The sequence below is a fragment of the Taudactylus pleione genome, unplaced genomic scaffold (genome assembly GCF_031769625.1).
Source record: "Taudactylus pleione unplaced genomic scaffold, aTauple2 ptg000046l, whole genome shotgun sequence".
NCBI classification, from domain to species: Eukaryota; Metazoa; Chordata; class Amphibia; order Anura; family Myobatrachidae; genus Taudactylus; species Taudactylus pleione.
The window spans coordinates 8,523,539-8,549,200 of record NW_028284448.1 but is presented as its reverse complement, the minus strand read 5'-3'; the positions used below and the strand labels follow the sequence as shown (position 1 = coordinate 8,549,200).

The following is a 25,662-nucleotide window of genomic DNA, read 5'->3' as shown; positions in this document are numbered from 1 at the left end:
TTGGGGACCCCCCAGAGTCAAGTTCGCTAGTTTTTAAGTTTGCACCCCAACATTTTTTTCACCCCTTTTTTCAAAGTAAATTTTTGGGGTGTCCTTAAGTTTTTTTTTTTTGGACACAGATTACCTTTGGGGGACTGTCTGAAGGCTGCATGGGGGTTCCCGAAACATTGCACCCCAAAACCCCAATTATGCACTTTTTTTCCGCCTCCCATTCATAGGCGATACTTTACCCCCTATTATGTTGCATTGACTTTCCGCCTAGGCGGAAAGTCTTTCAAATTGAATACGGGGTAAAACCAAAACGGGTGATAATGACGTCATCGGCGGTAACTTAACGCGGATCTGGAATTAACGCTTCAAATTGAATATGGGCCTAATCCTCTTAATGGTCTCATGGCTTCCTGGGATTGTCACTGATTTGGGTTTTCTTAACTTGGCCGGCCTTTGAATTTGAGGGGAGTTTGCTCCTCTTCTGTTTGCTTTTGTTGGACCCAGAGCTGTACTTTCTCTCTTTTCCTCTACCCACCCCCCTCCCTTTTTTTTTTTTCTTTCCTTCTCCTTTTGTCTCTCTTCCTTTCCCCTCAAACTATTGAGTTTATTACCTCATTCTTGACTTACTAGTATTGTAAGGTTTTTGTTTTTCTTTACCTTTTTGTCTTTAGGGATATTGTTCTGCTCTGATTTATTTTGAGACTGTTTTGTATGTTTACGCTATTTCTATTCCTTTTTCATCCATCTGGGGGATGCCTGACATCTGAGTTATGTATAGTGAATGGTAGAGTCGGACACTAACTAGTTGAAAACTGGCTCACACCCCCTATATAAACCCTTCCCTTCCACAGTCAGCTCAGTCTTGTTTTTAGTGCCTTTGGTCCTTATTCAAGATCATGGTTTTATTTCTTTATTTTGATGTTTGGTTTGGGTGCTTAGTTCCTGGCGACAAGCACTAACCGAGTGGGAGTTATATAGATTAGAGCAGTCATTCCCAACCACGGTCCTCAAGGCACATTAACAGTCCTGGTTTTAAGGATAGCCATACTTAAGCACAGGTGACTTAATTAGTATCCCAGTTAATTTGAATTAACCATCTGTGCTGCAGCATGGCTATCCTTAAAACCAGGACTGTTAGTGTGCCTTGAGGACCGTGGTTGGGAACCCCTGGATTAGAGGTCTGTGTGAACCCCTGTATCCCACTCTAATGATGGCCCCTGGGTCTCTCTCCATGCCAGACATACACCATAGGGGGCCACTGGCAAAAACAAGGTGTGTACACACTGCTTTTGAGCAGTTTCGCCGGGCATGTACTGTAGAGCCGATATCTCTCACACCTCCACAGCACCACGCCATTTTCAGTTCCCGGCGGTTCCTTGTAGGGCCGCCAGAGAGATTACAGGGCAGCTACATACTGCTGGCTTTTCAGGAAGGGCTTGCTGGGTTACAGGACGCAGCGTCGCTGCATGTGTAGTCACGCAGCGGGTAACCATCAGACTGGACGCAGGTAGTCTCCGGGGAACACCGGGAGCTATAGTTACACAGGTGTCCTGAGTAAGCAGGACGTAGCGGCTGGCCATGATTCCCCCAGATATTTATTATCAGTAGTTCAAGTTACTGGAAAGCCAGGAATGAGAACGGCTGAAGTCTGTGGAGGAGCTCACAGAAGTTACTGGGGGGATAGAGATTAACAAGTTAAGCAGTGACTTAGGATTATTACTTATATGTATTTAACCTGGTGTTTTCTGGTCTTATGGATATATAAGCACCATTACTGCACTGTTCTAAGGAATCTAGGCAGTAACATTTAGCAGTTTTACTGGGGTAGAAACAGCAAGGTGCATTGCATGATTGAATTAGGGTGTGCCTAATTATGTAATTAACTCTTTGAGCACACCACTAGATTTCTTGATTGCACAACAGAAATGCTGCAAAACAGAGCATTTCATGATTTATTCAGGTGTTCAATGTACTGCATTAACTCTGAATCATTATAGAAAAGGATGAAGGTATAACAGTATGGTTGCACTGTTCTATTTAGCTTGTAACATTTAACCTGTTCTGTTAAGTCCTGCAAAATATCGACACTGTCTTCTGTCCGCTTTCCGCTTCCAGCTGCGTTTTTAACAGCGTGTCTGGAAAGTCAAACAGGCGGTCCAAGTTAGAACAAGCTTCACCCTCTGTCCTATTTCATGTTGGTTGTGGAACTAAGTTTCCACCATCAAGAGTTTTTATGTGGTTAGCAGCTCTATTTGTGTAATAGTAACCTTACTTCTAATTGACTGTTGGTGATCAATTTGCTGAAGGGTAACTTCAGATTGTAATTTGACTGGTCAGTATCTACCCTGGTCTGTCCTGGCTTGATGCCAGAATGCTACAACCAACAGAAGGGATCAGATTACAATTAGTACTGATTAGGTGCAATGAATGCTAATTAGTTGAGGTAATTGGCTCACCTGTGTTGCTTGTGGCTGTTGGCTAGAGATCCAGTGTGCTAGTTACATTTGTCTTTTTGGAGTTCTAGGGTTTTTTTAACCACGTGATATTCTACTTAAAAAAAAAAAAAAAAAAATAGGTAACACTAGATGGTATGCTGGGCATAATGTATTAGATTAGTCATCTGCTATACATATGTATGGACATTATAATCGTTACCAGTTTTGTTTGGCTAAGATCAAGTGTAGTATCTGTTCTTAAGTTTAATATCGGATACGACCCTTATCTGGGGGCCATATATTAAATGCTTTACAGATCATTAGTGGCATGCTATGTATCATACAGTGCTCAGTTTCAGCCCCACAGGGCTTAGTTATACCCCTTTTACACCAGAGCAAATACCTGGGTTTTTGCTGGGTCTACCCGGGTCGCAGCTCAGTGTAAAAGGGTCCCTGAAAAATAACCTGGGTCAAGTGACCCTGCAATCCAACCCAGGTAGCTACCAGGGTTGGACCCAGGTAATGGTGCAGTGTAAACGGTGCAACCCAGGTTATCTGATCTGGATGATGCCTAAAATGAGCGGATTGGTGGTTGTGGAGCATTCACCTCCCACTTTTTATGACCTCACAGGTTTAGCAGGGCAGACCTGAGTTCAGTGTGAACAGGGCTGACCTGGGAGTAACCCAGATCAAAGGTGCAGTGTAAATGGGTCTGACCAGGGTTGGAACCATGTCCAAAAACCCAGGTCGGACCTGGGTTTTTGGTGGAAAAAGAGGTATTAGGTAAGGATTCCATAAGTAAAAAGGGTGCTAAAAACGTTATTTAGTTATGATGAATAGGCCCCTGAAGCTGGGTTGGCACTGCTTTGAGGGGAGGCTTCTGAGACCAGGAGACTCATTGTTAGAGTGGGACACTTAATATTTATTTTGAAATTTTGTTTTATATAAATCACTTTTTACATCTATACCAGTAGAAGTCCTTCTTAGGCTGGGTACACACGTAAAGATTTTCTATCCAACTAGTTGATTGGTTGGAATAAAAATCTGGTAAGGTATGAAAGCAAATGACGCACAGAATTTGCTCCCAAATTATTATTATCCTTTATTTATATGGCGCCACAAGTGTTCCGCAGCGCCTTACATAGAACTAATAAGTGAACAAGAAACAAGTAACTTACAGTGCAGGACAAGGACACGATTTATCTACAGTGCTGCAATAGCGATTAAAGCACTCACAATAAGCAGCCGGGAGTTGGCAGTCACGTGTTAGGTACCCTTATGGGGAGTAAGGAGTAGAAGAAAATGTAAAGAGAAGCACATGAGGGAAAAGGGCCCTGCTCGTGAGAGCTTACAGTCTAAAGATGCTAAATGCCGGAAAATGGACAAAAACTGTTGTTTGAACAAATTGTTTAGATAAAACATTTAACAAACTTGTCTGACGACCACTTTCATCTGTTTTCTGGCATTTAGGAGCAAATTACTGATCATCACTTCCTCCCATACGTTACCAGATTTTCATTCCAACCAATCAACTAGTTGGATGGTTGGACAGAAAATCTTTACATGTGTATGCAGCTTTACTTATCCAATTTATTTAAATTGTTCATTCCTATATAGTGCACATCAATACCACAAGCACAGTAAACCTTTCGTGTATCCAGCGTCAGTAGAATGCAGAACTTAGCAGAAGGAGAAATGATTCAGCACAGGACTCTCTGCACTTGTGTAAGAGAAAAGGATACAGAAACCAACCTTATGGCATGTTTGAACATGTGACTAGTCAGTAATTGTTCTGTGCTCCCAGGAATAAAACATTAATATCCAAGGAGGGGTGCAAAGATGCAGGAGAAATAAAAACTCTTTTGGGGGCAAACTTCAAGTGTGGATTTATATAGTGAATCAAAACATAACTTTTAATCTCATACTCAATAAAACAGCATAAGATAAAATCGTAAAAACTTTTGCTATGGACGCTAACAATACTGCAAATCTGAGTGTATCTAGCAAATAAAAGCATGGGGATTTTGTTAAATAAGAAAAGTGTATACCCTTTCTCACCCTTGTCCTGATGATTTTTAAAAAAGTGATTCTGAAAACCTGGGCGGTAGCTGTCCCACCTTTTCTAGGTACGCTTAAATCTATTTTAATCCAGATCTCATACTTTGCTCGTGGAGCCACATTACCAGTTGTTGAAAATGGAATTGTTTGTCTTTATAAAAAGTGGGGTCTATAAATTGAAATGCTGTATACCTCAGCTCAGGATCGCATCATGAAGTTATTTGAAACAACAACTTGGTATCTCACTTGAGGGCGATTGCCATATGCCATCTCCCTGTAATGGTATCCTTGGGATACAGTGGGGAGTAGTGCCAGAGACTGATGTCACTTCTTATACTTTATTACAGTATCTTCAAATTACTTTTTTGTATATATAATGTGCGAGATCACACCATTATTATTATCATTTTCATTCTCTTTATATGTGTACATTGATTCTTTGGCCAATGTTTCCACTTTTTTATACTTTATCATTCCATTCATGATCCAAGCCGATTTGTCCTTTAATGTGTGAGCCTAATATACATCTCTCATTAGCAATTTGTTAGATTTGTCTGATATTTTCTCATATCCTAACTCTGTATTACTGGTACAGCTTTAATCTGATGTCATGCTTACTTATTGTACCCTTTTCTGTTGCATGATAGTTTACGTACAAATAAACACAATTTTTTTTTTTTTGTCTTTATTAAAAAAAAAAAAAAGTATTTCTGTATATAGCTATCTTTAACAATCTGGCAGGCATTAAATAAGTGCTGCTCTTTTTGTGATAGTATCTCCTTTGCCAGTACAACCTATAGCAGCTCTCTCTATGTATATGGCAGTCACTATATAAGTGCTGCTCTTATGGCAAGAAAATATTTGTTATTTAAACAGTTCATTCAGTTCAGTGCTTAGAGGTGAAAATATATTGATCTCCAATATACTTAGTAATTAGATAAAATACCCTTATCCCTCTGGCATAGGGATAAGGGTATTCTTAGTGATAAACATGCTTACTCTATTATAGATTTACATTGCATAACAAACATACTGGCGTCAAGCCGGTTTGGGTCCTGCACTTTTTACATTCAGTCAGTCAAAATTGCATAGCAAGATATTGTAATAATGCAGTTGATGGTGCAGCTCACTTCAGTCGTGAATAAGTACAATCATGTAATTAAGTCATACAGAGCAATTCTGAAGATGGTGAGAAGCGCCGGAAGGATTATATGTTGCCCCCCCCAACATAAAATCGTTCCGATGCCCCTGCGCTAATGTGATAATTTCACATCTAACACACTGCAGGGACAAGATTCTTTTGTGGAGATAAGAAATGAATCTGATCTAAAACCCAATAATTGATTCATTTGCACCATAGGTTATTGGATCAATAAACCAAATATAGCATTCTTAAATAGGTATATACCAGGTTTACTGCTACCGCTGCAAGGTAATTAACTGCGTTCTTTGGTCCTGCAGGAGGGAGTAGGATTGGAGGGGGGGAGGGTGGAAGGGTTGGCCTCCGGTTGCTGTGGGAAGGAAGGAGGAAGGGGGCCGTCGGCTGCTGCGGGAGGAGGCACTGGCTGCTACGGGTGGGTGGAAGGGGGGGGGGGGGACACCGGCTGCCGTTGGAGTGAGGGCGCCGGGGGGGGGCTGTTGGGGGTGAATGGGGGGCTTGCGGCTATGCACTGGGGGGAGGGGGGCCCCGGGTGCTGTTCACGGGGGTGGGGGGGCCACCAGGTGCTGTACACTGAGGGGCATTAGGAACTGGATGGACCACAGAGCTTGTGTAGGCACTACAGTGTGACATAATGTGTGGACACTATAGTGTGGCACAGAGCCGTAACTAGACTGTTTGGTGCCCTGTGCCAGAGAGCGCATTTGTGCCCCCCCCCCCTCCCCATTTTTTAAATAGGGATATAAGATAGTGCACCTGAAAAAGGGCCATGGCCTTATGGGGAAGGACCAGGGAAGAGATAGGGGAGGCCAGGAGATGCTGGGGATAAAAGGAGAGGAGGCTACAAGTGGGAATGATAATAAACAGGAAAATTAACAGGCCCAAACCGCGCCCCCTGCACTGTGGTGCCCTGTGCCATGGCACTGGTCACACTACCCTAGTTACGGCCCTGCTGTGGCATAATTTGGGGACACTGTAGTGATGGCAAGTTTAGGTCTAGGGTTAGGCACTAGGGGGAGGGTTAGGCTGTGGTTAGGTTTAGGCTGCCAATAGGACAGTTAGGATTAGGCTGCGAGAGGTGTGGATTAGGGTTAGAATACTCACCAAAATCTGTCAGTATTTTGACCGTTGGGATTCCACTGCAAGTATTGTGACTGACGGGATGGTCACTGCTGAGATATCGTACCCAACCCTACATACATTATGCCACACTGTACTGCCCCTACATTATGCCACACTGCAGAGACCTAACAGTATGCCAAATTCTAGTGCTCCCACCATAGTGTACTCACAAGCAGTTACAGCCACCTCAGTCGGCCAGCAGAACAGCAGACACAGACTCACAATGAGTCACTCCCATGAGGCTGTGTGCTGCTGATCTCCACGGGTCAGAGGAGCATGTGATGGGCTCCTCCAATCAGAGCTCATCACATGCTCCTCTTACCCCTTTGCACAGTTTCATGGAATTTATTTCCCAGTAGTGCACTGCCCCAGTCATTTGCCCTTGATGACTGCCCTGCAAGCAGCTGCACTGGAGCCTAGCACGTCTATAGTGTATGTCGCCATAGGCCACGTCCTCCCATGATAGAGGGTGAGGCTACGAATCAGTAGGGCCCACGGGGGATTTCCCCGACTTCTCAGCAGCCCAGTCCAAGCCTGGGACCCATAATGTATAAAAAGTTTCCTAAAACTTAAGAAAAATATACAGTAAAAAAATAAAAATTGTGCCTTTCTGCCATCCTCAGATTCAGTTATGTGCCTTTGCTCATCTTGCTTCCGAATTACTACCACAATGCCTCCATCGACTTCAGCAGAATAGGAGGGAGAAGATAAGGGGTGAAGAAAGGTGGAAGACAGTGCAGGGTATAAGAAGTGCTTTGTGAGGAAAACAGTGGAAAATTGTGAGTGTGTGTGTATAGATATGATGAGGGGTAGAGGCAAGGGTGCACATACAAGTCAAACATACAGAGGCGTAAAGAGAGGGAGAGACCTACATAAAGAGACAGATTTGCAAAAACACAAAAGAGTTGAGACATAAGCACATATGAAGGAGGAGTGAGGTACACATCACATACAAAATTGGAGACAGAGTGACAAGCAGAAATGGGAAAACAGTGACAGATGGGTGATAGAGACTTCTTAAGAATATCATACCCAGGACTCAAACTATCAACCGCATACACCACAGTCAGACACCTAACACATGAGCTATTTGCTCACACATCCAAGTACACCAGGATGATTTCTGAATCATACTTCTTTACAAAGAAACTTTTCAATGGGGCCATTCAGATCAATTACTAAGTATTTTGAAGGCAATGTATCCTAATTATTGTAGGTCTCCAATAGGATAAGATGTTATGCCTAGTTTTCGTAGTCATTTAGAATCTAAGTTGCATTAGTCTAACTATTTCTGCTAATAATACAAAATTCTCAACTCATAAAAGAAAATAATTTGATAAAATTAAATTCTTAATAATAAAATGCAAACATGCAAACGATTCACACCAAACACATTATGTTTTGCTGAACAATTGTAGAATAATAAAGTAAAAATTAACCATGCTAACACAGTAAATGTATGTTTATTACTGCTACTAACATTAGATTAATGATTTATAAAACCTCAAGATTCAACCATGCTGCAAATGAGATCATAAACATGAGAAATATTTGGGAGAGACTCAGCTGTAGCCAACATGGTGACGTTTGTGGTGCTGACGTAGTTACAAATCATACAGTTACCAGTTATCATCCTAAATGAGTGTTTGTTCTGTGTTGTGGGCAGCAATAAAACTATTTCGCACCACTGAGCAGGTTTCTACAGCAAGGACATCTTGTTCTGGCCTTGCATTGTCAATCTGTGACACAGTATTTTCCTCAGAACTGGTTGTATGAATTTAAAAGAAATTTAAATAAAACCTTTTGAAAAAGAAAAAACTCCCAACAATTCTGCTTACACAAGTGGTAAAATAACTAACTAATGGGGGATCGCTGCTGGGCTTAGTACTACTATTCATTCAACAGAAAGGTCAGTCTGGCAGCAAATCAGAATGTATAAGCTTCATTGTGATTCACTACCAGACCGTCCCTGTACAACTGCAGAGCTTAGCCAGTGGTGTACCCAGCTTTTCACATGAGGAGCAAACTTGGAAATATAGGCTCACAGGTGTTTCCCATGTGCCCCCTATAAGGTCCATCAGCCCCCCCCCCCCCCCCAAATCTGAATGTCCTGTTTTGTGCCCCCTCATCTGTATGTCCAATAGTAAGCTACCCCTGGTCAGTACTGTGCTACCCCATCTGTATATCCTGTATTGTGCTCTCCCACCCACCTGTTTATCTGTATTATGTTCTATAGCCCACCCAAAAATGTCCCACATTGTGCCCTTCCCCTCATCTGCATGTTCTGTATTCTACACCCCCCAAATCTGGTTTTGTACTGTGTGTCTATATCTACATCTGTATGTCCTGTACTTTTCTGATCCTCATCTGTATGTTTTTGTTATTGTACCTCTCCCCCACCTAGCCTCTACATATTTGTACCATGCTCTCAAGGCCCACCACCTACACATGTTAACTTACCTTCAGGCCATCCTCTAATGCTCCTCCAGTCCTGTCTGCCTCCACTCTGCAGCCCCCTCCAATCCTATGCACTACCGACGCTCTTCCAGTATCTGATTAGTAGCAGCGCAACACCATTACATAACATCTGCAACTCTACTAAGTCAGAATCCGGGCACCTCTTAAGGTGCCCGTAACAGTTACTGCACAAATGCAACTTGCAGGAAACAAAATGGAAAAAGGTGTATTGAGTAAACCCATACTGCTGAGCAGCAGCAGCTCCTGCCCTCTTACCCGAGGGGGGCTGCCACTTCTTCTGGTCCCGGGACATGCCAATGAATGTCAGGCACCAGAACTTGCACATGCGCATAACACTAGACCAGCCCTGCAGGGATGCCCGAAGGCTTCCACTGGAAGACGCTCTCTACTTAAGGCATCCCGGACTGGCAGTCCCAGGGGGTGGGGGGGGAGACATCCAATAGAAAGCCACCTCCAGTCACAGTGTAGCCAGTGCAGTCACGAACTGCACTGACTCACTGAAGTGGAGGATTTTACTTGGGGGGGGGGGGGGGGGGCTGCAGCTTCACAGCCCCTAGGTAAAATCCGCCACTGCTGCTGAGACTGGCATAGGCACAAGTTTCCAGCTGGGGCTGCTCTCCCTGCACCCACTCCCGTTCCCAAGGGTAAGCGTATCCTCATGATAGAGACCATAGACAGGTAATCTGCTGCTACAGTGGGGAGATGGGAAAGTAAGCTGCTACAGGGGAAAAAGAGCTGTTACAGGTGAGAGAGGCAAGAACGTGTTGCCAACAGTAGTGAAAGTAGAAAAAATGTCTTACTGGTATTGTAAATGCATGCAAAAAAAGCTGGTGGTCACTCAATATGGGGGCATGTCAGCATGACACGTCACCCATTTCTCGTCACTCTGGGAACATTCCTCTCTATTCCATTCCAAATACACTTTACTTATATGGTGGTTTCTCTGTAACGGGGAACCTCTGAAGAAACTGATCCTCTCTGGGCAGACTGTGTATTCAGTTGTTATTCCCTATTCATGCAGGAGATCACATTGTCCGGTAGATGCCTGTTTGTGCAGGAATATAATCATACAACAGAGGTTCCACCAGGCTCGTGCCCCTTGCGTCACCTTCTGCCCCTGTATCCCCTCCCGTGTCCCTCAGCCTCCCCCACTTGTCTCTCAGCCTGCCCCTCACCCTGGGTCTCCCAGCCTCCCCATATGTGTCAGTCAGCCTCACCCTCTGCGTCCCTCACCCTGTGTATCTCAGCCTCCCCCTGTGTTAGCCAACCTCCCCCTCTCAACCTCCCCATGTCTCGGCCTCCCCTTTTGTCTCTCAGCCTCCCCCTCTGGGTCAATCAACCTCCCCGTGTCGCTCAGCCTACTCCTATGGGTTAATCAGCCTCCCCCTGTATCTCTCAACCTCAACCTCTATGTCAGTCAGCTTCCCCTATGTCTCTCAGCCTCCCCCTCTATATCAAACAGCCTCCCCAGTCAGCCTGTGTCTTCATCTCCAGTCCCACCCCCCCAACTCCAACCCATTCTCCCCAGCCCAGGAGATTCCACAAATACCTCCTCCTGCTGCTGCTTGTTGCTCCGTCTTCGCACTGGGCGTCTTGGCCCCTCTCTTCAGTGTCCAGCGCCGTGTCATCATGCCGCTGCGGTAAAAAAAAAACTTTGTGCCGCTGCGCTGTGCCGGTTCTGCCTGCTCTCTATGCAGTTTCTACCATTTTCATGTCGGACATGAAAGCAGAACAAACTGTGTCCCAAACTGTGGCGCTAAGGTGGTAGTGGGTATGGCGTATCGGCCTCAAATTTCTTAATTGTACGCCGTACACATGTACATTTAGTGTACTGCACAATTCCTTTTCTGTACTACTCGGAAGATTGATATGCAGCTGGCTGCAGAACTACATGTATAAGTGGAATCGGTATGACATAAGCCCGGCAGATGAAATACCGACGGCGGAAGTCAGGCAGATGAAGATCCCCTAATCCCCCCTTCCTCTAGCCTAATCCTAACCCTCTCGGGGGGTGCCTAACCCTAAATCCCCCCAGCAGTCCCTAAACTTACCCCCCCCCGCGGTTAACAGGCAGGTCCCGACGCCTGGCTTACCTACATTAGGTATGCCAGGCGTCGAGATTTCGGCGTGGGGCTGATGATAGGTGTCGATATTTAGATGCCTATCATTAGTCCCATGCCGGGATTTCTCAGTCGGGAAGCCGGCATTTCGACCGCCGGCTTCCTGACTACATACCGTATAAGCATACCTGCATCTGCCCAGAATTTCAACATTCACACCAAGGGCCGTATTCAAAAGGCCGTGATGATTTCACCCTATTCAATTCCAAAGGATGCGAAAACGGAACCCGGCGAAAAGCAACCAGGCGAAAAGTGCTGTCAGATTTGGGGAAATCAGCCTGGCACCCCCCAAAAGATGCACTAACATTGGGGATCAATCCAGATGCCCCTGAATAGCCCTGCTGAAGGTATTTGGGGTGCTTAAATGCTCTCAATAGCTGCTAATTAGCGTCTTTGCACAAGTGGTGAACTATAGCATTTAGCAGTTTTTTTTTTGTTTTTTTTTTAATAAGTAGTCCCAACAAATTTGAGGTACATGAAAATGGGTGCAAGCATGGTTAAAAATCGCAAAAGTGAAGTTTTTTAAAATTTAAAAAACACACCTTCAGCAAGCACCTGCAATCAAAAAAACACCTCCCCCATACTTGTGGACCCCCAAAATGCTTATTTCGCTAGCTTTTTAGTTTATACCCCGACTTTGATTTTTTTTGCCCCCTTTTTCAAAGTAATTTTTTGGGGTGTTCTTCCTTTTTTTAAGTTTTTTTATGCAGTTATGCTTTGGGGGGCTGTCCCAAGGGTGCTGAGTGGTTTCCCGACGTTTGCACCCCAAAACCGCAATTCTAAACTTTTTTTCACCACCTATTCATAGGCGAATCTTTTTTGCCAATTACATTGCATTGCATGTTCGCATCCGCGAAAAGTATTTGGAATTGAATACGGTAATACTTTTCCTCCTGGCGAAACGACGTAATCGGCTAAACTTTTTCGCCGAAAAAGGCTTTTCACGTCTAATTGAATATGGCTCAAAATGACCTATAGAAAAGTGTTATGAGTTTTATGTTCTCATTTGAAATGGGTGAGGTTTGGTTTTACCAAGCATGGTTTTGGTGGATTGCGGATGTGGGATGAATTTCCAATTCGAGAGTGTTGGTGGTTTGGATTGGAATGCTACTGGAACATAGTTAAATCATTCTATAGGATTTAGTTTTATTTGAGAAACGCTTAAAAAATAGGAAACACACATAGAATAATCACATTGAACTGTAATAATTATTTCCATACATGTAGTTTACACTGCAGCTAACTGGTCTGTAATTAATAAATTACTATACCCTTACAAGAAAGTATACTTTAGTATATAGGCATACAGGCATCAGCATAGATGATCCAGTGTGCATATAGGTGTGAAAAGTCCAATGAGACTACACTGGCCCAGGCAAGGGTTCCAGGTATGAATAATGGCTGCTGATTTTGTCTAGGAGTCGTAAAGCCACAGGTTTAAACTCCACTTCCCAGCATTCTCTCTGGTATGCCATTAAATCAACATCCCACTTGCAATCCAGTACAATTTGTTCATCTTTAAGAGAAGAAACACATCATGAAAAATAACAGTAACGTGTCACTATACGGAACCTAGAAATCTAATATACTTGCAATTATTAGTAGCTATATTATTCTAAGCATATGGATATGTAAAATATTGAAGAGCTTATAAGGACACAATTATTACTAGACAAGCTTATTTCACCTTGGAAGATGGTGGAAAAAAGTAAACGGGTTCCATGTTGCATCGATTAAACTAGAAGTTACAACAGAATCATTCAGCTTTAGGGCTAATGGACAACTGGGATTCTGTCCTCACGTTAATTGGTTAATGTATCAAGCAGTGAAAAGTGTGGAGAAGTGGATCAGTGGAAGAGTTGCCCATAGCAACCGATCAGCAGCATTTAACAAAATCGGGCTATGAAATAACAGGAGCTGATTGGTTGCTATGGGCATGTTTTCCACTGCATAAGCCCTAAGAGTGTTAGAAAGATGCAGAGGTTTTAATAAACATGTTACTGACACAACTCAATTAGACTTTACTGAGCATTGTGAGTGCTGCAAATAACATCAACACTAATGTGAAGCAAAGCAAAAGTGTGTGCGGGTCCACCCATCCCATTATTTTACTATCACGGTCAAATCGCATTTAACAGACATTAATCACACACTGTAAAATACAAAACTATTATACATGTGTGTTAATGACACAAGAAAAAGGTATCAAACAAACTATTGGCTTACCAAGAAAAGAGGACAAAAGGTCCAAAAGTTCATTGATCTCCTCCACTCCAAGGCACAGTCCTGTGTCTGTAATATTCTCCATGAGATTCCACAAAGCTTTGCAGACCAAGCCAGCCAGCTGCCAGTCCAAGCAGCCAAAGTCTCGTAAACACTCAACCAGCCTGTATTAGAAATTATGTTTTACTATGCTGACACTATTCATCTTAGAACTAAGACACCACATAACATTACCCATGCATCTATCTAGTATGGCTTACAATTGCTTCAAAAGAAACCTAAAGAGCAAAAAGTAACAAATACAATCCAGCACTTAGCAAACAAAACATGTTAATGTTACAATGCGTAAAAGTTACTGCCATATAATGGATGGTGATAGAGCAGGGGTTCTCAGCTCCAGTCCCCAAGTACCACCACCAACAGGTCCTGTTTTTCTGTACTTCTTTAATCATGCACAGGTGAGTTCATCCATGTTGCTGTGTCAGTAATTATCCCACCTGCTTCCACATACCGAAATCCTCAAAACATGACCTGCTGGGAAAACCTGTGGGTTGAGGATAAGAACCACTGTGGTAGAGGATTACTTGTTCTGTAATCCGATGTATATTATACTGGTTATAAAATGTAAAATGATAGGAAACCCAGCACAATATACCACTGGGGACAGTATGTAGTTATGAGACTGGCGGACGCATGGCTGCCGGTCTCAATATCGACAGTGTAATCCCGGGAAGGGATCGTCCAACGCCGGGGGGGAGTGTCCACGTAGCCGGGGAAGGGGGGGGTTAGGTTTAGGGACCCCTGGGGGGACTTAGGGAGGGTTAGGCTAGGGGAAGGGGGGGTTAGGTTTAGGCACTAAGCGGGGAGGTTAGGGTTAGGCACCACCACGGGAGGGTTAGGTTCAGGGAGGAGGGATTTAGGTTTAGGCACTAACGAAGGGGTGTTAGGGTTAGGCACTAAGGGGGGAGGTTAGGGTTAGGCACCCCTAAAGGTGGGTTGGGGGGGAGAGGTTAGGAATAGTAAACTTACCTACCCTGGTTACTATAATATGGTGTTGTAATGTTTATGTTACAATACCATATTTGTGCTTTAGTTTGAAGTTTCTGTGCTTTGAGTAACATATTAAAATAAATAAAAAAATATTATTACCGATAAATTTGGCATAATTAAAAAATGTGATTTAAAGATCAATTTTTTTTTTTTTTTTTTTTACAAAGAAGCTCAGTGTGATTTCAGGCTTATATTAAAACAGAGGGATACATTTCTTAACTTAGGGAAGCACTGTACATAAAAGGGGAAGTAGTACTATACCAATGGAGGCAATGGGAATGGGGAAATTGACCCTTGAGGATAATGATGAACTGTGCAATTACATGAAAAAGTTAGGGCACCCATTATGCTTGATGATGTTACATAATAAATGTACAACTATTATTTAGGGATTTGCCTGAATGATTACATTACATGTTTAGTAGATCTCTAGTGGAGTAGAAGCAGGAATAATGATCATATAATTTAAGGTTGGACAAATGAAAGTAGTTGGTGGGGGAAGGGTGAAGACAATATCAATGTGTGCACCAGTGACAGTATAAGAGAGGAGAGGCCTATGTGCAGGCTCCATGCGGGCCCCCTCCTCTCTTGCAGTGCAATAGACTATGGTGTTGTGCCATGAGAGGTAAGTATAATTACATGCAGGGTGTGCGGTGTAGACCCTCTTTGACCCAGGGGTCCCTTTGCACTGCACACCCAGCACTCATAACAGATACGCCAATGGTGTGCACATCTTTACGGACTTCTTAAAATAGCTATATTGGATTCTTATTAATGACTGGCATACAGTGAAAAAGCTCACCAGTTATAAGTTATTTTACTCGTAAAGCCGCGTATCCACTACGCGATGTTACTGGGCGATTGCACGATTACGACATCGTAATCGTGCAATCGCTCAGTAATCGGGCACAAATTGGGAATGTAAATGTCGGAAACAACCAGCAATGCGCGCTCCCACTGGTCATTTCCGACATCAATCATCGCCCGAGCATGCTGGTCAATCTGCCGATAACGACAGATTAGCCATGTTCGTGGATGAGGGAGGGTGTCTGCACTGAACGACTGATCGTTCAGTGTAGGCACAGCATAGACTGTGAAACAACTGCACTGTTACAATGTGTTAATCGTGCAGACGTTTCACCGTCTGCTAGTAGATATGCACCAATCGTCTATAACTTACAAAGCTGCCGAGATGCTACTTGTATTTAGGACAGTTTTGCTTTTACTGACAATCTCATGCCACCCAATTTCTGGGGGACAATCCTGGTTCATGAGTCACGAAAGTGGCAGCGTTCAACCAGATCAGGGCCTATTTTGTCAGAATGTGAAATGTGTAAATGTTGGGAGGTATGCATTTTTTTAATTGCATTCTCAGAAGTAAATGATATGTATGGAAGACAAAATATATTACCAGCAGTCATGTATTTCCAATGAGTCCCTCCTCTATTACACAGGCTCCATTCACTAAACAGTGTAAACAGCTGTTCCACTGAGTAGAGCCCATCTTCCTGTACTTTAGAATAGAATAATGTGATACGGGCAGCCAGAGTTAGTCCTAAAGTGCCACTTTGTCATTAGGAAACCATTCCTAACCCTATGGATTTACTTTAGACATTTTCAATAACCAAAATATAGGCTTAGTTGAAGCAAAATCTTGTTTGCTTCCTCCCACTACCAAAAACATACTGACAGATTGTGTTGATAATGATGAAATTAATTGTCAAGTGTGTGTTTGTGTAGTAGAGTATTATTTTAGACTATAAGCATCACTAGAACAGGGACCTGCAAACTATAATACACTATCTGTAAAGTACTGCGTAATATGTTGGTGCTCTGTAAAGATTATTACTCAGAATAATAATAAAATCTATATAAGAAGTGAGAACGTATGTGTGTCTGTCTGTTTGTCCTTTATGCAAGGACAGAGTTATGGTCTAAATTTGGCATGGTAGTGTAGTTTGACCAAGATTAGATTTTTGGCTATGTTTGAAGTTCGTCATGGCCATAAAAAGTCTACATGGTGCCCACCATTATACTGCACAGGCACAGGCTGATATGTACCAGTGGGGGGCAGGCAGATCTCCAACAGAAGAGCAGTGAGTCAGAGGATCAACTGTCACACTGCACCTGCACTGACAGTTACTCATTTCCTCCAAGCACATTTCCATATGCCATGGTCTCCTATGATGGTCTGCAGAGATTTCTGCTTAGCAGTGATTTCTGTACTGTAAGTCACTCTGTTCATGATATACCCCATTCCAAACAGTCAGAGAATAGAATGTGGTTATAGGCAATTAACAAAGTAAAAAATGAAGGCTGCAGATGTACTTTAAGGTCCATTCTTCAACCCCGGCAACAACTGGTATCCCAGCTAGTTAATAATAAATAATAATAATAATACTGCTTTTACAAGAAAATGAAAATAAGTTAGAAGAGGAGGGAAAGGACTGTGGAAAGACATCTGCTGGGCATAAAAAATTTAGCTTCATGGGTCAAAAAGGTTCACTGGAAGCCAGAAACACAACAAGGGTTCAAGTAGACAATGTAGGTAACTCTTGGCCTGATTCAGAGGTGGACACTATTATTATTATTATCCTTTATTTGGACACAGAGTGATTGACAAGTCAATGGGGGTGATTCAAATGTTTTGGTGGGGTTTTTTTTTTTTTTTTAAGATGCCCGACGGAGCAATTCAGTTATTGCTCCGTCAGTGCGCGATAGCCGCCGGTGCCAGCATTTCAGCTCTCACCTTCAGGAGGGTGCGAGCAGGAATGTGTGAGAGACCCCTGGTTAGAGCGTGCTAACTGCTAACCAGAAGTTTAGACAGGTTTCGCCATTTTACACGGCTAAACCTGGGGTGAAGCCATTTTACACGGCTAAACCTGGGGTGAAGAGGGCAAGTAATTAGTGAGTGCCCAGAAAAATTTAATTGCAACACTGGGTGCTCATTAATTATCAAGCCTACAAAAAACAATTGAATCGTCCTGGGACGTAACAAGGGATGGCTAGTCAAACCGTGTCGCAGTAAGCGTCTGCATCTTTGGACACGCAGTTTTCCTGCCCCCGGCAGCTTAGTTCTTACGGACATTCTGAGCAGCCACAGGATAGCTCAGAAGTTCAACGGTGCGGTGTTACTGATGGTGTGTCTTTGTACGCAAGTGGTAGATTAGAAACGCAGCCGGTGGGGGTCTCTGTACAAATTACAGCGACTGCGGCATTAGCATGAATTCTCAGTACTGTTGCACACAAAGACGCAGTCATGACGGGATTAGAGTCCACCTCTGAATCAGGCCCAAGGTCTCCAGGATACAGAGCACTCAAATCACAAGGTCAAATATATGAAGGTCTTCTCAGTAACTCGGACGGTCTCCTGATAACCCTGAGATGTAGGGCAAGTACACACAAGTAATAAACATTAAGTTAAAATGGCTTCCTTATGGCATTTGTAAAGAGGGACCAAGGCCCATTGTATGCAGACACTACATAGTGAACTATATACAGTGGAATAATTATAAAATTCAAATTCTAGCCAATATATCAGTTTTGGGAAGTGCAGAATATCATGGTCACTTTTCTCAACATTAATAAAATGTGGTTTAACTTACAGTCACATCTATCTACTATATAAAAATGAAAATTTGTCCTTCTGTCTTTCTATACAAATCCACAGTTTACAAGCCAAGATCGTGAAATTTTACATAAGAGTGTATAAAAACATGGCCGAGGCAACTAAAAAAATTTGAAATCAAAATGAATTACTCTTAATTTTTAATTAAAACCCACAATTTTTGCAGGACGCTCATTGTGGGGCCTTGCACTCAGTACTGCTGTCTGCTGCCTCCAGTGGTGATATTTAAGAACTTTCTTATCTCTACTATTTATACAATTTCTGTCCTTCTGTCTTTCTATACAAATCCACAGTTTACAAGCCAAGATCGTGAAATTTTACATATGAGTGTATTAAGACACGCCCGAGGCAACTAAAAAATTTGAAATTGAAATGAATTACTGTTAATTTTTAATTAATTAAAAAACACAATTTTGGCTGTACGCTCATTGTGGGGCCTCATGGCATATGGGTAGGGCCTCGGAGCGAGCGTTTTGAGTTGTCATGTTTTGTCATGATCTTAATGTTTATTATCGCAGCGAGCTTTAGCAGGCTTTCCCAGCATTCTCAGCTGTCTGACTATACCAAATTACGCAACAACATTTACTTCTTTCTTCGAACTGTGTCAAAATGATGACTTTGCAAGGACCCTGCTGTACTGTGAGCTGCCAAAATATTACACATGGAATGCTTCTCGAAAAGTTTTTATGCGCAGAAAGCAGGGAGTCGCTGTAGATGGTCATCCTGGTATCGGAGCAACAGAAGCTCTTGGCCGTGTTTACACTGTACATCCGACATATTTTGAATGCTTCTATCTCCGAAGTTTGCTTTACACCGTTACAGGTCCTACTTCCTTCGAAGACCTTAGGACTGTTGATGGGGAAGTTTGTCACACTTTTCGTGAGGCCTGCCTAAGGACAGGTTTGTTGGAGGATGATATGTAAACAAACATTCTTAAAATCCTGGGCAACGCCGGGTACTCCAGCTAGTTTTAGATAACTAGTAATAACTATAGTCACCGTCTGGCCTTAAAAAAAAAAAAAAAATTATAGCTTTCACAGATTTATTCACTTTTGCAGATGTATTTTGTTGCATTAGATTTATAAGTCTAGTGTTTTTAGTTCTAAAGACGGTCACATGTGAGGCCGATCCTGGCTCTCTGCATCAGTTATTGGGACTGAGAATTACTAACCAATCTGGCAACACATGTAGAGGTTTGGAGCCTCTGGCCAAGTGGCTGGATCCCTTCTGGGGTTATTGGTGCATGTAGCGCAGCTGAAAAATAAGTTCACACACCGGCTAATGGGAGACATCCAGTTTAATATATTTACTAACACACTGCAAAGACCTCAAAAGGGGTGGAGTGTCTGCAAACAATGGGCATTTCTGTTTGAATAGGGTTTGGGCACACTGTGGTGGAAGGGGCAAGCTTACTACAAGGGTCTGCATGATTGGAAGTAGGAATGTTCCACCAGTGATTCCCAAACTGTGCGCTGTGGTACCCTGGGGTGCCTCGGGACACTTGCTGGGGAGCCTCAGGTTAGTTGTTCACCACCAAATCAAATTATTTATGGTCAATGTAATGTAAATATGTGGACAAAAATAAGTGCAAACCTGTCCACCACCACATAACTGAACCGAAGGATGACAGGTAAGCACAATTTACTTCACTTTACTACATGTTTTTCTAATATTTTCAATAACAAACTTTTGGTTTAAGGGTGCCGTGAAAACAATGCTGACACTCTAGGGCAGGGATGGGGAACTTCAGGCCCGGGGGCCGTATAAGACCCCCGGAATAATTTGGTCTGGCCCTCTGAGCTTTTTTTTTTGCTAGCCTCATCTGGCTAGCAGGGTGCCTAGAATAGCACCCTGCAGCCAGAATCTATGCAGCAGTGCAGCCTGATGCGTCCTTAGAATGCTTCGGATGGTCACACCACTGCTTAGAGCTCTCCGAAGCATCCTCAGGATGCTCTGGGCATTGCTGTAATCACCGGCAATTGTGGCCCCACCCTGTGTAACATCACACGGAGGGGGCGCGGCCTGCACCGGGCCTGCAAATAATGTAATATATATCAAAATGGCCCTCGGCAGAAAAAAGGTTCCCAACTCCTGCTCTAGGGCTTCGTGATTCAAAAAAGTTTGGGAACCACTGTGTTATACCATAACGTATTACTCTAGATTTCTGCTGGCAGTTCACATGGGTTAATACAACTTTGAACAATAAACAAGCTTTCTTTGGCAGTGCTAAAACCATTTTCATCTCCAGTTATCTTAAAATATATTGTCTTATAGAAGCCCTTCTGTAAAGTTTACTAAACACACTTCGTTTCTTTCAAACTTACTTTTGTGTTTTTAATTATATATTTATAATTGTTGTTTGCTTTCATTAACCCTGAAATGCAGATCATTGCCACAGCTAGTTTTAAGGGTGGAAGAACCTAATGTCCAACTCACAAAAAAACAGAGCTTAGAACACAGTACTTACAGTCAGCAGTAATAGTGTCTCTCAAGAGGCCTACTAGCCTGCTCCCCAGGTTAGGAGAGACAGACTAGCAAACTGACACACCTTTTATTAGCCTTTCACAGGTAATTTGACAATCAAGGCTGCTCATTAACTGGATGATATATACTAGCTGAAGTACCCGGGTGTTGCCTGGGTTTAAATCTTCAAGTTATTAATTTTTATTATGTGATGTCATCCAAATCCATCAAGTGGAAGGCCCAGAACAGACTCCCTGGGTCAAAGTTCTGCTCGGTGCCCTATGTCGTGATGTCCAACCAGGACCCCAACCACCCCCATTAGGCATCCCAGACCAATTGCCACCCATCTGTGAAGTTTTCATCCAAATCCATGCAACTTTGACCTGGTGAGCACAGGCTCACCAGGTCAAAGTTCTGCCCAATGTACACAAATGGGAGGTCCGACCGACACCTCAAACCCCCCCCCTCAAATCCAACTGGACCACTTTGCGTTGGTTTAATCCCAATCGGTGTAGGGGTGTCCGAATCCATAACCGGACAGAAAAACAAACAGATCAATTAATTTTATATGTAAGATAAATACTATGTTAAAATTCATGTAAACCATATTTAATCTTTATTGGTTCATAATTTCATCATTTTTTCACGTGTGGTTCAACAACACACATATTACTGATTGAGAGCTGTCACTTACATATTTTGTTGAGGTGTTTTAAATAAGCTATTTCTTTTATTCCTTACTAGTCAGCAGCCCGTCAAAATGACGGGACATTGTCGCGCCCGCAAAAAGGCAGTTTGAGTGCTCAACTGCCTCACTTTCCGGTCATTTCTGCCTGCTAGCTTGGGGGGTTGCGAGTAGAATAGTCAGCGCCGGCGGCTGTGGGCGCCCAAATAAAGCAACAATTGAACTGCTCCATTGGGCGCAACACACCTGAATTCCCCATAGAGGTGAGGACCAGTTAGCCTTATATAATATATATATTATATATATTATATATATATATATATATATATATATATATATATATATACACACACACACACACACACATACACAGTACATACATACTTGTGTATTATATTTATACCTGTGAGCTTATATCGTCACTAATATATATACATACTTGTGTATTTATATTTTTAGCTGTGCGCTCATATCTTCACTAATATAAATTATATATATATATATGAATCGGTATGTAATGCTGGTGGCTGTTTAGCCGCTGGATCAAATACCGATAGCGGTAGCCTGACGGATCGAAATCCTGACTGCAGCAGGTAAGTACCCTAACCCTCTCCTCTCCCTACCCTAACCCTCCCTTAGTGGTGCCTAACCCTAAACTCCCCCCCTAGTGCCTACCCTAATCTCCCCCTGTTAGTGCCTAAACCTAACCCCCCCTCCCCGCACCCTAAACCTAACCCTCCCGGTGTGGTGCCTAACCCCCCCTTTCCATACCCTAACACTCCCGGGGGGCGCCTAACCCGAAGTTCCCCCGGGGGTCCCTAAACCTAACCCCCCGCGGCTAAACGCTAACATACCCGGCTTACCTTCATTCGGTATGCTGGGTGTCGGGATTTTGTAGTGGTCTAATGATAGGCGTCGGAATTTCGACACCTATCTTTAATCCAATATCGGGATATCAGTGTCGGGATATCGTCGGGCAGGATAGCGCCCGCCGGTATCCTGACTACATCCCATATATACACATACACATTACAATTCATGTAAACCCTTCAGATTCCTAGAAACAACATGAGGGATGGTAAGTAAGAAGTAACAAGACATGGCAACATATTTCTTGAACTATCAGACGTACCATGCTTCACACATTGCCCGTCTTCAATATTGTAGCTGGATTATTGGGGGATGGATGGAGCCAGCTATCCAAAACCCAACATTTATCTAGCATGGGTTAAGGATATGTCCATTCAATGGAGTCGAGGGTTTCTCAGGAGTCAATAAAGATAACATTTCTGGCACCAGTACTGATATGATTGCAATGCAAATTAAAGATTTTATTTTCCTTTGGCTGCCATCACTATAAGTCAGTGATTCCCAACCTCGGTCCTCAAGGCACACTAACAGTCCTGGTTTTCGTGATATCCAGGCTTGAGCACAGATGGTTAAATCAAAATAACTGAGGTACTAATTAAGTCACCTGTGCTCCAGTATGGCTATCCTCAAAACATGGACTGTTAGTGTGCCTTGAGGACCGTGGTTGGGAACCCCTGCTATAAGTGATGAAACTAAATGAACTAATCTCAATATATTTCCTTGATTTATAGCCACTATTTTAAAAGGACAAAGCTGGTACTAGAAATAATATAGGATACTGTTCTATTCAGCTTAAAAGACAAAACTAGACAAATACAGCTCGTTAGAGCAATTCCAAAGTAGGAAATGGTAACTAGAGAACGGAACTACACACAGCTGGTTCTTTTTTAGTCTATGCATCCTGATTATTTATCGTTGCACACAGGCATTTATAGTGCTGCCTCTGTCCACCCGCAGCGGTATGGTTTGCGGCATGAACATCTCCATTCTCAACCAATAATCTCTGTAATGTAACAGACTGTGCTTATTAGCAGCAGTTGTTAAAAATAAAAAAAGGACCTAATCTATGAGAGATCCATCCAATCAGATCCAGCTCTCTGGCTGCAAGTGCACAATCTGAACGGTGAAGTGGTATGAATTAGCGTCCCATCATTACATCCAGACATTTCTTAATAAAGCCCTGTACAGTGACAGTATGAGCCACCGGTAGGTAAATAAATGGAAATAACCCATGTCGTGTTCTGTTTTTTCACACAAGTAATGAAACGTTACATGCAGAAGTAGTAGGATTTCATGCAACATTTAGCTCCTCTGGCTCATGAATCAGTGCCATTTAGAACACTCATTAACTTTCCACTGAAATCAGTGGGTGTTGCTATTATATGTTCAGAGAATACACACTAAAACTGCTCTATCTGTATGTGAAACGCAAAATAATTCTTTAAATAACATTTTTACATGAGCAAAACAATAAGCAAAACATTCATTAGAGTACCTGATTTGTACATTTTAAAAGTAATTTTAAAACACGGTTTTATACTTGCTTTATAAATACTCCTTCCTCTTTCAATTGTCTTCTCTTATTGTCATCTGTAGCCAGATTAATCAGTACCCCACAGGCAGAGAAGCAGACATCTTGGTGCCTTGCATCCAGTAATGTAACTATGAATTTATACACTACAGGTGTACAAAACAAAATATTACTATTATAATAATGCTATGAAATATATATGTAATGATTAATTTTAATGATTACAATGTAAACAATGATATACATCTAAAAAAAAGAATTCGAAACTGTGGGAAAAAATATAATCAGCAATATATACTTAAGGTGATTAAACATGAACTGTTAATATACTGAATCATAAAAAGGGAGCTATAAGCTTTTTCTATATAGAAAGGAGACATTATTCCTATCTTTCTTTTTTCCTAACATGTTTCTGTGGAGGTATATGTAGAAAGAGCCCTGATGCAGTACATATGGAATTTTTAGTATAGGCAGGATATCAGGTAACTGGCACTTACATTGCAGTGTACAAACTGCTTACATGCTCAGTGCTGTTGTACAGATGTGTCCTCATACATCCAGCCTCAATACGCCAGGCAGTGCGAGACTCCTGGAGTGAGTGAGCCACCGGGTTCAATGCGACTCTGCTAGCGCCGGGCGTCTTTTTCGCCGAAATTACATCTTAAGTTGCAATGTGATGTGAAAAGGACGCACCAGGAGAATGCACTGATTAATATATGTGACACTTGTATATCTGTGTCCAGCTGAGTCTGTATCGAAGCACAGTGGAACTTAGTGTAAAAAATCACAGCAATTCCTAAACAGATTCAGACTGTATAGAAAAATACGCCCGATGCTAGCAGAGTCGCACGGGACCTGGCGCGCCAAGAGGCGATTGCTGCAAGAATGTATGAGGACATTTCTGTATTCCATTATAAATCTATCAAAATGTTAGTGATTAAAAAACAGTTTAGTTTTTACCCTATATGGAGGAAATACTCTGGATTTATTTTTACTTCATCAGACTAGAGGTCGAAGGTTTGATACATCTCCCCCTAGATGTTGTTCATCTGCCATAACAAAAACCTGAATGTCAGGACACAGCATTCTTGACATTTTCCATGACAAAGCCTCCAGGATGTAGAATCTCTCCTGTGGCCCCCTGTAAGCAGAACTGCTGCCATGGATCTAAAGTCTGTGGTAGTGAAAGCGTTAATAATCCTCAAAGTGACTAAGTAATGTGTCTTTACAGCCTGTGGGTTTTGCTTTGTCATGTACACGCCTATACTGTATGTACACGAGTGTGTGCATATATAAAGAAGGAAAACACAGCAAGTTAGAATATGGCATTTATATAAAAGGATACCACAGCAGGCAGTAGAGAAAGCCCAAACTCACCACTTTCCTCAAAGATGAAATCCCGTACATCCTGGTAGTGAGACAGATTGCCAAATACTCTGGTTGCTTCCAGAATTCTCTCCATGTTGTTAGACAGCATTAATTTTAACAGCACTATTAAAAAGATAAGACTTTTATTGTATGTTACTCTATTGAAGTAAGATAACTACTAAGTCCCTGCTGCTTTCACTGAAATCAAAAAGGCTTACAGGGAAACCATAATAGAGATATTACCTAGAAGTCTAGGTAACTTAATAAAGTATAACAGCACATAATAAAGGTCACAATGTCAATGAAGTATTTTTGAAGAGCTGTAATCATATTGGCTCCAGACTGCTGTTGTGCCAGAGCATCTAATAATAGGAAAGTTTACATACTCACTAAGTAAAACAATAATAAGTCAATCATGTAGTAAGCACAGATCTCTCCTCTACCATATAGCATAATGATCTTTTAGTTGTGACCACCTTGC

General features: G+C 42.4%; 1 protein-coding gene and 1 pseudogene across 1 annotated transcript in view; one reads left to right on the top strand and one right to left on the bottom strand.

Moving 5' to 3' along the window:
• Positions 1-2,633: 2,633 nt before the first annotated feature.
• Positions 2,634-2,811, top strand: LOC148537660 (U2 spliceosomal RNA; annotated as a pseudogene).
• Positions 2,812-12,334: 9,523 nt separating this feature from the next.
• ARMC2 (armadillo repeat containing 2) overlaps positions 12,335-25,662 on the bottom strand; it is a 91,801-nt gene continuing 78,473 nt past the window's right edge. Inside the window, exons 15-18 of the mRNA XM_088460407.1 lie at positions 25,191-25,304; positions 23,827-23,959; positions 13,590-13,750; positions 12,335-12,879 (exon numbers count right to left, since the gene is read on the bottom strand). Coding sequence (XP_088316533.1) covers positions 12,725-12,879; positions 13,590-13,750; positions 23,827-23,959; positions 25,191-25,304 — 563 coding nt within the window. The 3' untranslated portion in view covers positions 12,335-12,724. The remainder of the gene's footprint in view (positions 12,880-13,589; positions 13,751-23,826; positions 23,960-25,190; positions 25,305-25,662) is intronic.